At 46.6% G+C, this 13,113-nt stretch overlaps 1 protein-coding gene across 2 annotated transcripts in view; it reads right to left on the bottom strand.

Moving 5' to 3' along the window:
* Pcsk6 (proprotein convertase subtilisin/kexin type 6) overlaps window positions 1–13,113 on the bottom strand; it is a 187,502-nt gene that overhangs the window by 63,559 nt on the left and 110,830 nt on the right. For both annotated transcript variants that reach the window (XM_038313476.1, XM_038313478.1), the window contains exons 10-11: window positions 9,005–9,108; window positions 7,421–7,538 (exon numbers count right to left, since the gene is read on the bottom strand). In XM_038313476.1, coding sequence (XP_038169404.1) covers window positions 7,421–7,538; window positions 9,005–9,108 — 222 coding nt within the window. The remainder of the gene's footprint in view (window positions 1–7,420; window positions 7,539–9,004; window positions 9,109–13,113) is intronic.

Raw genomic sequence — 13,113 nt, 5'->3', positions numbered from 1 at the left:
ATTTGAAAAACACACTTTGCATGTACTATAAATTGACTTAGAGGCTGGCTTCTTACATTGCTTTCTTCGGGTTTTACTGTCTGGGTTTATTGGTCAGGGGCACCAGCACTGTGGTAGAACACAGCAGAAGCTCCAGAGAGACCCAGGCCTTGTAGAGCTCACATAGTGGACCCATGTACCCTACCAACTAGTGTTCACCTACAGTACCTGGCCTATGTACTAAAAATGCAAACTGAATGTGTTGATAACAAGAGTCTCCTTAGCAAAGTTTGGCACTTGGGGCCATCAGTGTCCCTCCAGGGCTTTGAAATGTGGTTCTCATGACCTTACTCTTAACCTTCTAACACTTCCCCAAGTAGAAAGCAACATCAAAGCAAACAAGGTTCTGACCAGTATTAAAGCCCTGTTCCCTCCCTCAGCCTTTTGCTAACTGTTGCAGACAATAGTCACCACCCTCTAGAAATAGACATGGAACCCTACTGAGGAAACCTGGATCCCAAGGATAAGGACACAATATTTAAGTGGACAGGAACACAGTGGGAAAAAAAACAGAGCTAAACACCCGTTCCCTGGCCAATGCCCATAGTCACAGCTCGGGGCTCAATGCACCCAAATCTAGAGGAGGAACTCATTCATTCAGCTTCTCTTGTTTTAGTGTGAGCGCTAAGAGAGGAATCTGGGCTGGTCTCCCCCACAGGAGCCACTCTGCTGCTGAGCCAGGATGGCGGGCCGGTGGGCAGTTCAGCCCCTGCAGGAATTAATGGCGTCTCCTGTCTCGGTTTTCACAGCCAAGATATTAAGTTCCTCTGGGGTTGGGGACCAGCCTGCCCGGGGCACAAAAGTAATTGTAACAATTAGTTTTTATGTGAAATCTCTTAACTGTGAAATCACTCAGCCACCAGGACTCCTCATTCCTGCAAGTCCTAGGGAAAGGTTGGTACCCAGGATACCCCTCACTGCAAGGGCAAGATGTTGTCCTTTCTGGCCTTTTATTTCCGCTGTTGTTGCTGAAGCAAATAACCTAACACCCCAAATAAGGGGCTTTTACATGTCTTAATGAAAAGCAAAAAGGAGGCTTTGGAAATGGTCAAAACATCCAAGCTGCAATTGTCCTGGCTTTTGCAGGACAATTTTTCAGAAGTCATGAAGCCAAGTGCCAAAAGCCATTACTTGTAAGGTTCACTTAACTCTAAGACAGAAACTACGCGAGCTCATAAAAGGGATAGAGCTTTAAAAAACAATGGGAATTATTCCCTGTTCCGCAATCACTGCAAAGACAATACAGAAAACATACGTTAACTGTAAATTTTATTTTTTACCTTGGTTCTAAAATCACAGAGTCTATGATTGTCACGTATACACTGTTCTTTAATAATAAAAATTGACTTAGGAAGATCCTAAAGCTCCTGATTGCAAAGGCTTTCAGCAGATAAATTACGAAGTTGTTGTCTTGTGCGTAGACATCTTCCCAGAGTCCCGGAGGAACTCAATGAATTAAAGGAGCAGTCTCCGCTTAACTGAGGGACACTGGGGACTCGAATGAGATCCCTAATATCCCAGAAATGCCACTTCCCTTTAGTACTGATTACTCACCACCAGAAGTCCTCCTTGCATCCTTAAGTCCATTCCAAGGAGGCAGAGGGCTACCAGATGGAAGCCAGCATAACAAGCCCCCCACCTCCACCCACACCATGAATATGGTGGCTTCCTAGGTTTCCCCACTGTGTAAAGATGTAGAAAAACTCCTAATTTTCTGGCACTTGTAACAGAATAATATTCAAGGTCAAAGATAAATATCTTCAAGTAACTAAGCAACAGGGACAATCAGAGGAAGGCAGACCCCTGTTAGAAAGCTCTCCCACTGGTGCTGTCTGACTCTCTACTTATCTTTCTGACCAAGAAGCTACTAGAAGCCACGATTTTTAGTTTCACGCTGAAGACTTCACTCCAGGTCCTACAACCTTGCATTGGCAGGCCAGTCCTCACTCAGCCCCTGCAGCCTTGCATTGGTCTGAAGATACCCATGGACATCAAGAGATGACAGAGATCTTCCCTCTGTTATATTTGGCATCTGCATAGGGAAGAAGGGGTAGCTGATCCACTGGGACCCATAGAGAAGAAGCTGGCCCAGGGACTGTTTTCAGTGACCTTCCAAGAATCGTGAGTGGGTAGGTGGGAGTATTCACTAGAGTCTACATACTAAATCCGAGTATGGGAAAACAGCTCAGTGAGCCACCTCCTAGATCTGTGTTCGAGAATAAACTACCAACAGAATCATTCAAGGAAAGATCTTTTTTTTTTTTTTCTAGTGACATATGATATGCCACATGAGCGTGTATATTGTGGACTGGGGAAAAGTTGAGACAAGGTCATATGTAACTGAGGCTGGTCTTGAACCAACTACGTACAGGAGGATGATCCTGAACTCCTGATCTTCTGGCCTTCAACTCCTGAATGCTGGGATTATATATCCAACTAGATGAGATTACTTTTGATTATTAAACCATAGTATAATATTTAGGCTAGAAATAAAATTTAGCAATAAAAATGAACCTATTCTACAACTAATTTAGACTAGTTTATCCACAATTCATCACCCTATAGAGCATACAATGTGTATTTGTAGCACACCCTTTTATTCTATGCCCAGTGCTAACAGCAGTCTGATAAGAAGCTAAAACAGACATTAGAATCCACAGTCAGTTCTTATGGTTCAGATTATGAGTTTGCCCTTTTGCCTGCTCACTAGAAGGTATTTGTATACTCAGTTTTAAGACTCATGGCACCTTTGTGGTCATCTGTGGACATGCACAGAGCAGCAAAGTCCGAGTCACCCAGCTGAAGTGGGGCCACTTGGTTTCTTGTTTCAGCTATCACACTACACGCAGGCTCCCATTCCACACTTTCTGAAACAGTGGGCTTTCCATGTTCAAACTTTTGTTGGGGTTTTGCTACTTTGAAGCCCTGACCCTAAACGCCTCAAGCTCAGGGTGAGCTGCTTTTGGGTCCTCAAAGGCTATGATGTGTCTTATAGGAAAATAGATGAACTGCATCCAATTCTGGCACTAGTGAAGGCACCAGAGGCTCCGAGTTCAATGACAATGAGTCAGCAACAGTCAATAAAAAGGGCATCTTTAAACAGCAACACAAACAATGAAACTGTCACCCATTATCTGTCATTCACAGACATACAGAGAGTAACATATAAGCAGTGTGGCTTAATGAAGTCCCAGAAATAATGAAATACAGAAAAGGTGGCAGGCAATTAACCTAGAGTCAGTTCCAGACAGACATCTATGAGTCGATCATCTTCTGTATAGATCATCCCCAACGTCTATAGAAGGAGGGAGGGAGAGAGGAAGGAGGTTGGAGGGAGCTTGAAATAAAATAAGAAAGAAGCTTGATATAAAAGATAGGTCGACGGGAGCGAAATTCTGAATGGGAATCTTGAAAAGCGGAGAAAGACGCACAGGTACTTATTCTCTCTGCTGGCTTAGCTGACTCCTGTGGCTGTCGCCTCGAGTTGGGAGCTGTGGATGTCACAGACTGCTCCACAGAAGTCTGGATGTTTCAAAATGCAGGGAAGTACTGGCCAGAAAAACCCAGTGGGTCAACTGTGATTTTAATAATTCAAAGGAATTATACGAAGCTTGTCTCTTCTCACTTGACTAGAAGCTATGAAAGAATTCATTTTACCCACCTCTACACAGAAATTCAAAAGTCATTCTGCACAGGCAGAAGTCACTGCTTATAATCCTATTTGCCATCCCTTCATGGAAGAAAGGCTCCAAATAAATTAAAATTTCCTGTGCCCCAAAACAGGGAAGGATGTCTTGAACCTACATTGTGTTTGGATATCACAGGAGCTGCTATCCAGGCCTCGCTTAGGTTCTCATCCAATAATACCCACAGGACACGTAAGCAGCCTCTACTTGTCCTTAGGTTCAAGTGATCGTCCCTTGTTCTGGCATTTAGAGTTAGCATTTGCAGACTACGGTCCATGACAATCTTGCACTGCGGGTCCTGCAGAGGAGGCCTTGGCTTTAGCCCTGTGTATTGTGGGTTCTTCGGGGACAATAGGCTGTAGTGCTTACTCAGCAAGGTCCAATAAGGGCAGAGGTCCTGCTCCTTTGGTTGTCACCTAAGACATTCTTCCTGTTATCCTCTTCCATGATGGGTTCCCTGTGCTAACCTAAGGAGCATCTATGTAAAGTCAAGTGTCCCTAAATGTTCAGTGTCTGGATTGTAAATGCCCTGGGCCCCCGCTGGCCAGTCCTTCTCCACACCAGGGATGTCTTTTCACCAGATTTCAGAGAACCAAGAGTAGCTTTCTCCTGGAGAGGGAGGTGAGGTCATGTATTGTGACTATCATCACAGTCCTTTCCACTCTGGCTGTTGGCTTTTCTGTTCCCTTCAGCATGAACTAAGCATTCAGGGGCTGTGGCACACCAGCTGGACAGCACAGGAGAAAGCCGAGCAAGAGAGGGATGCCAGGGGCCACTGAGTGCCGGTGTCATGTGGTCCTTTGGGCCTAGTGACATGGTGCTAGTTTCTAAGCAAGGCTGGGTGATCAGAAAGGCTCTGTAGCAAGGGGAGTCCTTGTCAGTGAGCTTCTGTCTCTCTGAGTCCCAGGACCTACCCTGTTCAGGAGAGGGATGTATCCCACTCAGGGGTTGCTGTCCTATATGACCAAAGGGATGGGTACTCCAATAACACCCTAGCCACTATGACCCAGGACCCCCTACAACATCACCATAGACATAGCAGACGCAGCCACAATGCCTTCCAGATCCTGGACTGAAAGTCTAGTAAATATAGTGCTGGGAGCTTTGGTCACAGCAGGGTAGCATTCCCTTTCATCAAGGGGAACGGCAGGTAAACATGCCCTACACAATATACAGTTATAATACAAATATTCTCACCCCACCCCTCCCTCTCGCCCTCTCAGGTTCTTTCTCCCTGACCTTGCTCTCACTCTTGGTCTAGCCGAGGGAAGCAGCAGAGGCCCAGATTTAAGACATAAAGACGTAGGGCTCCACCCAGAAAAGAACTCAGAAGGAGACAGAGAGTGGTCAATGGGTCTGAGCGGCAGGGAGAGGGAAAAGCAGAAATAGGGGGAACTTCCTGTCTGTGTAAAGCCAGGTGACCTCAGCTGAGCAAAGCCAGGATGGGAAGCATGAGGCCGAGAGATGGGAGATGGGGTCAGCAGCCGGGTGCAGACGGCTGGACCCCTCCTGTAGCCTGATCGCAGAGCTGTATCTTCGCAGGAGGTGAGACACACTGACAGAGAGGGGATATCTGTTCCCTCTGAAGGCCCGTGTGTCCTTAGGTGAAGCTGGGCAAGCGATCTGAGACAGGAGGTTAGCTGAAAATTCCAGACAGAGTCAGAAACAGCAAAGGGGGAAGAGGATTTTTCCTTTAGAAACAGAAGTCCGATTCTTGCCCCCTTTTGGAGTTGGTAGGGTCCTTACTTTCCTCAAAGGATAGGAACAATGTCATACTGTATGTTAGCGTGGGTTCCCTCAACCTATGCTGTCTAGACTCTGTGTGCTTTTACTCAAAAAAACAAAATAAAATAAAAATAAAAACAAGCACTCGCCACCTAGGCACCGCTCGATCATCTTAAACAGATTTCTGGCAGGAAAAGAATGCTTCATTCAGGAGACGCCCTGGCTGGGAAGCTGGGCGGGAGGGAAGTGGCAACACCATAGGTCAGGGACCAGAGCAAGAGATGGGCTGGCCTAACCTGTGTTGCAGGCAGCTCCCAGCAGACAAAGTCAGCATAGGCAAAGGCCCCCTTTAACTCACAGCAGCCCCCTCCTACTTAGATTTAGCCCAAAAGCTTTCTAGAGGAAATGAGGTTTTAAGAAGTCAATGGTGAGGCCTGCGTGCCGGCTGATAGACCTGTCTGGTCGTAGAGCGACGGCCCCAGTGGTCAGTGGGTACAATTAACCACAGGGTGGAAATATGCTTTGGAAGGTCCTTCAATGGTTATTCATCCTGCAAATACTTTCTGAACTCCCACAGTTTCCAAGGCATGCTCAAGATACACAGCTCTCAGTATTTTGAGGTGTACATGTTCATAAAGAGGAGAATCCAAAGATGAGGTCTGTATTTGTAGATAAAACAGTGTGTCCGACTCCCTCTCCTCTGTCCCCCTGTGTTGTGTGTGTGTGTGTGCGCGCACACACACACACACGCACACACACACCACACACACACACACATACACACACACACACACGTGGAAGCCAGAGAGAGGATGACTTATTGCTTTCTTCTTAATCTTTTGAGCCAGGGTCTCTCATTAAGCCCAGAGCTCACTGATTGCCTGAACTAGCTGGCCAATCATTTCCGAGGATCCCTTTGTCTCCACCTCCCAGTGCTGAGGTTACAGGCGTGTGCTCCCGACGACCAGATCACGTGGCTCTGTCCGCATGCCTGTGCATCAGGCACTTTACTGACTGAGCTGTCCCTGGCCCGTTTTTTGGGTTTTCGTTTTTCAGTGCTGGGGATGGACCCAATGGCTTTACACATGGTAGGCAAGTGTTCAACCAGAGTCACATCCCCAGCCCTGCTAATTACTTCATTAAGCACACATTTCCCAAAGGTGACAAAACACCGTGTTCACATTCTTAGAAAGCACAGCCGCAATGACACAAATTCAGGATAATCTGATTTTCGAAAGGAGCAGGCTTCTTCCCATCTGATTTATGTTACAGTTCATTTTTGTTGTTTTCTTTAAAAAAAAATCACAACCAACACATGTTACTGGTTTAAAAACACTTCCTCCACAGGATAGATAGCACAGAAAAAGAGACGAAGCCAGGGTCCTACAGCCTGCTCAGGGCTTGTTTAAACATTCCAGTACTTAAGCCTTAGGAAGGTTTCTAGGGATGGATAAAAACAATGCAGAGATGTTATGTGGTCCATGAGTCCCCGTACTCCAGCCTGCTACTGAGAAGGGGCAGATCCTGCTGCACTAGGGCCAATGGGGCTGGGATATAACTATGGTGCCAACCTCTATCAGGTGGAACAGAAGGAACCCTGTGACTGCTACTCTTGTATTCATTCCCATGGGCAAAATAAATCCCCGGTCTCACTGGCTATGCTAAACATATGGATGAGACTTTCCAATATCAGGCCAAGAAATTCAGGCTGAGAAACAGATCCCCTACACTGACATCATCTGCTACAAAAGGACAAGAGGCCTCTAAACAGTAGTACATCTAGAAGTGCATCTTCTCCTAGCTGTACAATACGTAAGAGAAAACTCGGGCATATAGAGATGGGCACTACCCATGTGATCCTTCCTGCCTGGGTGCATGGAGACGCAGGGTTGAACAACTTCCCTCCCACCCGTGCTGCACAGCCAGGTCTCGGGTACCTTAGAAATCACCGGGGTCAGAGCAGACCTCACCTGGGCCTTTTGTCTGCAGTGGCCACGCATACGTGCTGGGATGGTACTGCTGTCCACTTCCTTGCCTCCAGGACGAGAGCTTCGGCATCCACCAAGCCGAATCCATAGAGATGGCTAACTGAAAAAACAGAGCCTTCAGAGCCAGCTCTTCCTCCCCCCAGCAAGGAAGCTACTCCCAGTTCTATGGCTCTCAGGAGAACACAGCAGCTCTGCCACCTCCAGGTTGCACCAAGGTGTTGACATGTTCCCCTGATAGCTGGTTAGGGCTCCAGCCTCATTACCTTCTGAACTGAACTCTTTCAGCTCAGGAAGGATGGCTGGGACATGTGTCCCACTTTGGGACAGACTCCAGAACTTTCTTTTGAGAGGACAAGGTCAGGTTTCTTTCTGTTAGGAGGACCTGCCAACATGGAAACTCAGAGTAGACAAGAGAAACCAACCCAAAAGTCTCAGAGTCCAGGGTGCTGGTATTGGGCACCTGCCTGGCCTGCACAAGGCCCTGGGGATGAGCATCAGCACACATTCCTTAAAAATCTAGGCACATGACCGTGATGTACAACAAATATCATAAAAACAAGGCCAACTGTTGTTTCAAAAATAATTTCCTTTTGCTACTGTCAGGGTTCTTAGGACAACAGCATACTGTCAGGCGTGCCTGTTGGGCTGGCTGGATCCAGGATTAGACTTGGCCAAGAGAGAAAGTTTCAATGCTTAGTTTCAGGGCAAGGTCAAGACCTGATACAATCTATTTTTCTTTTTAATTAGACCAAGATGGACATGGAAGGCAATGTTACGGGACACCACCACCAACTACAAACAAAGATCTAAGGGGCTCGGTCAATAACCTCTTTATTTCAAGGAGTGGCCCTCGTTACTCACAGTTGCAAGACTTGACCTATACGTACAGAGAGTGGCAGCAGGCTTGGAGTCACGGGAGTTGGACCTGAGCTTCAGCAAAGGGGACAAGTTTTCTCTAATACATCACGGCCAACAGGAATGTTTTCCAAGTACTTCCTGTCAACTCCTTCTCAGAGGACCCAAATACCCGGACTGACTGTCCTGATCATGGTGCCGTGTTACGGTACTGTGTCTGTGCTGGGGACCGAGGACCACCCATGTGCCATCAGTTACTTCTAGAACATCGGGGCTGACTGGCAGCAGGTTTAGAGATCAGAAGTAAATCACAGAGCTATCTCAAGGTCTCTTTTGCACAGATGGGAAAACTGAAGGTGAATTCATGGTGCTCACACTGCGGTCTCCCAGGCCCTTGGATTGTCAGCACGTGCCTCCATGGCTGGCTCTAACATGGCCTTGCACATCGCATTTCTTTGTGAGAAACAAAAATCAAGGAGCAGACTAAAACAGGACTATGAGACAAACCCTCGACGTGGCAAAGGTTGTGGCATTTAGGGATCTGGACTCTGAGACACAGAGGCTGTCCTTTCAAGGCAGTGTGTGCTCTGGGAAACTATCCTTAAATCACTGCATGGTATTTTAAATTTCTGAAGCGTATAGTCAATGATAACAGTGAATGCTATTTGGGTGACCAGAGTGTCTCTCCCAGCCCGCCAGGAGTGCCCGCACCTTTATGACCAGCACCATTGACTTTCCAGTCATTCGCCTTCAGATGAGCTGGCCGTGATGTCTTCACGAGCAGGTGCTGCACATCCCTCCAGGTTAACTGGTTGCTGCAACGACATAGCAGAGGCCATTGAAGTCAGCGCTGTTAGCCAGGGAGGCCGCTCCATGGAGGTACGGGCAGTCAGCCCAAGGATCAGCTTGCAAACCTCCACAAGGGTTCACTTTGCAGCAACTGAACCCTAGGCTGTAAGAGTTCAAAAGATCTAAAAATCTACAGGCAGAAGAGACTGCCTGGCTGCCAAATCCACCTGAGTTTGTAACAGGCCTTTTGGAAGTGGAGAAAAGAAAACCTTTAATGTCACTGAAAATGTTTATCAAGTAGATGGAGAAGCTCTTTGTCATGATGTACAGGGTGTGCTAAGCTGAGCTCTGTCCCAAGGGAACCACAGGCTGCAGACTGGAGGAATTCTAAATTTACATTTCCCTTCACTGGACATAGAAACATGCCATCCAAGAACACATCCCCCCTTCCCCAATGTCAATCACAGACCCTATTTCTTAGATTTTGGATTTTAAACACCTCTGAAACCAGGCCCCATCATACTTCTGTCTGTCGTAATTGCTCTGTCCCCAGCAATAAGCCCGTGTTACAGTGTCCGGGAGTGCCGAGTTTGGTGCTGGCTATTCTTATTGTCGCTTTCAAGCTGAAACACCTTTTAGGATAAAAGAACATCACACTCGTTGTACAACATCTAAGAAATAGAAAAGCATCAGTATTAGCAGCACGGAGCACTTTATATTCTGCAGAGTCCTGAGTTTGGTGAAAACAGTGCCTTTCATACTATTACCAGGTAGAGAAAGCAGAAAACGAAACCCCCATTCCTGCCTCCTCGTCTGCATTAGTTATCACAGAATGTGGATATCTGAATATGTAAGCCCTCTACAGGGACGTTTTAAACCTAGTTCATGCAATAGCTACATGAGACTCATCCAGAGAGTAGGAATCTATCTATCTATCTATCTATCTATCTATCTATCTATCTATCTATCTATCTATCTATCTATTTCTTTTTTTAAAAAAAGATCTGTTTTCATTTTTACATATCAATCCAGTTTATGCTCCCTCCCCTCCTCCCCTTCCCTCTACCTAGCTCCCCACTCTACCCCCATCCATTCTTTGGGGAAGGTCCAAGGACCTTCCTTCTATATCTAGGCTGAGCAAGGTATCCATCCAAAGAGAACAGGTTCCAAAAAAGCAAGAACAAGCAGTAGGGATAAATCCTCGTGCCACTGCCAGTAGCCCCATAGTCTGAGGAATATAATTTTTGCAATGTGAAACTAACCACTGAGTAAAAAGCTTGAAGTACACGCTCATGGTTCTACCCACAGTCCCACTGAGAAATATTTGTCAATGTTTTATTAAATGGGTCTGTATCTTAGTTACTTCTCAATCAGCCAATGATTGAGCGTCCTTTTTACTCCCTTCAAAAAATAATTCCTTTCCATTTTGTCTTTTCAGGACTTGTTGAAATGAAGGTTGCCAGGATAGTCCTTAGGACTGTCCAGGAGCTCGCTGACCTCATGATGTAAACTATCTGGGTATGTCAGTGCGGTTAATACAAGGATGCCGAAGCCAGTCTTCCTGGAAAGTTAGCACCAAGACCCTAGAGAGAGAGCCATGAGCCTCAGATTTGGAAACAGACTCTGTCCAGAAAGGGAGACTATAGAAACCATTATCCCATTTATTTGCATTTGTTTTATGCTGAATTTCTTTCCATGAGTTTTTATTTCTTTGGGGATACCTTCCCCTAAGTATCTTCTTCCAGCTTAGGCACTGTTTCTTTATGGTGAGAATCGTTTCCATGTGGCAGAGAAGCCCAAAGAGAGGCTGATGCGACCCTGCACTCTGTGAGTGCCGTGTGCGGAGCATCCTGGGCACTTGGCTCACCTGGAGAGTATGCAGCTGAGGCTCTAAGTTCAGCACGTTAATTGCACGTTAACTCTAAGTTGCATGCATTGTTACACATGTGTGGCGAAACCTCAGCTTTCCTTTTGGGGCCACCAATCTTGTGACCAGCCCCACTGGCTAGCCCAGTCACGTCTGCCAACTCTGCTCTACCAACAGAATGGGCACACACATAGCTTCTGTGAGGTGATATCAACTCCACTACCAACAGCATGGGGACACACACCGCTTCTGTGAGATGACACCAACTCCACTACCAACAGCATGGGGACACACACCGCTTCTGTGAGGTGACACCAGCTCCACTACCAACACCATGGGGATACACACCGCTTCTGGGAAGTGACATCTTTCAGATATGAGGGAGCTTCTAAAAGATGGACATCATTATAAGCCTGGCACTTTGGTTATCTCATGTGAGCCCCCCAACTCCCATGAATCTCTGGGGTCTTCCGCATCACAGGAATTGCAAACCATGTCCACAGGTCACTCGTGCTGTTGCCAGCAAGAAGACGGTAGGAACCGTCTCATCAGGAGGAAGCGAACCTTTCTCCCCTCCTTTCCTGTGCAGGGACTGAACCTGGGGCCTCAGTCACTCTACCTCTAAACTACAGCCCTATTCCCAAAATGCTTTCGGTGGAAACAGAGGTGGGCGGCACATCTGGAGTCTGCAGCAAACTTGGGGAATTCATAGGTCGCCTGCCTGCGTCATTCATACCACTTGCTGTGCATGGGTCCTCCTATCCCCACTGGGAGTATCTTTCTCTACAACAGTGGTTCTCAACCTTCCTAACGCTGTGACCCTTTAATGCAGTTCCTCATGCTGTGGTGACCCCCAAATATAAAATTATTTTGCTTCTACTTCATAACTATAATTTTGCTACTGTCATGAATCATAATTTAAAGATCTGACATGTGACCCACGGGAGTTTTGACTCACGTGTTGAGAACCACTGTCTGAGCTTGCTGGTCTCTGTAGTCTCCAAGTGCCCTAAATTCAACCTGAGTCCCTAGACACCATGTGGTCCTTCCTGAACCAATCCTAGCCCCAGAAAGTTCTAAGTAGGTTCTCCCTTCAGTGGGCTTGCTGGAATCGCACCCGTAACCCTCTGCCTGTCATCGGCTCCCTCGGGCCCATAGGCAAGCTTACTGGGATAACTGATCATGAAGCAGGGCATGTTTTCTATTTAGGTCTGACGAACAAAATTCCTTGCATGTTTCCAATAAGGAATGCAGGAAAATAGAGAGTGATGAATTGCTAAGTAAGAAAATGCAACTTTTCCACACAAGGAACTGATGATGGCAGAGCCCCAGGACACAGAAGCTAACATTTTGTTTTTGGCCTGAAATTTGAAAATATTTAGCTGCTTTTGTTAAATTGGTAGCATTTGAGTGTTTTGGTCTTTAGCTCTGTAGAAATCAGCATGCAAGCAGGCACAATTTCAAGGATTGACACATCTCAAATATTCTCTCAGAATCAGCTAAAACCTTATCTAGAACAAAGAATTACTGCAAATGCCGGGCTCCTCTGTGACAATTGATGTCTAAACTGTTTCTGACTGCACAATTGTACATGGAGCGTTTTTTGTTTGGATGGGGAATGTCCCCAACGGGCTCCTAAGTTTGAATACTTGGTCTCTGGCTGATGGCATCGATTGTTGGGAAGGTTGTAGAACCTCTCATAGGGTGAGCCTACCAGCAAGAAAGGGGTGACTGGAGGTTGTGGGGGTGGACCTTGAAGGTTGTAACTTAGGCCTGGTCTAAAAGTTTTCCTTGATTTGCTAAGGATGCCTTGGTTAGTAAGGATGTCTCAGTTAGGGTTTCATTGCTGTGAAGAGACACCACAAGGACAGCAACTCTTATAAAGTAAACATTTCATTGTGGTGGTTTGCTGAAGTTCAGAATTTCAGTCCCTATCATCATGGTGGGACAGGGTGACATGCAGGCAGACATGGTGCTGGAGAGGTAGCTGAGTACCCTACATCTTGGCTCACAGGCAACAGGAAGTGGTCTGTCTCACTAGGAGGAGCTTGAGCAAAGGAAACCCCAAAGTCCACCTCCACAGTGACACACTTCCTCCAACAAGGCCACGCCTATTCCAGCAAAGCCACACCTCCTAATAGTGCCACTCCCTTTGGGGGCCATT

This window comes from Arvicola amphibius, chromosome 12 (genome assembly GCF_903992535.2).
Source record: "Arvicola amphibius chromosome 12, mArvAmp1.2, whole genome shotgun sequence".
Lineage (NCBI taxonomy): Eukaryota > Metazoa > Chordata > Mammalia > Rodentia > Cricetidae > Arvicola > Arvicola amphibius.
This window is presented reverse-complemented; position numbering and strand designations above follow the sequence as displayed.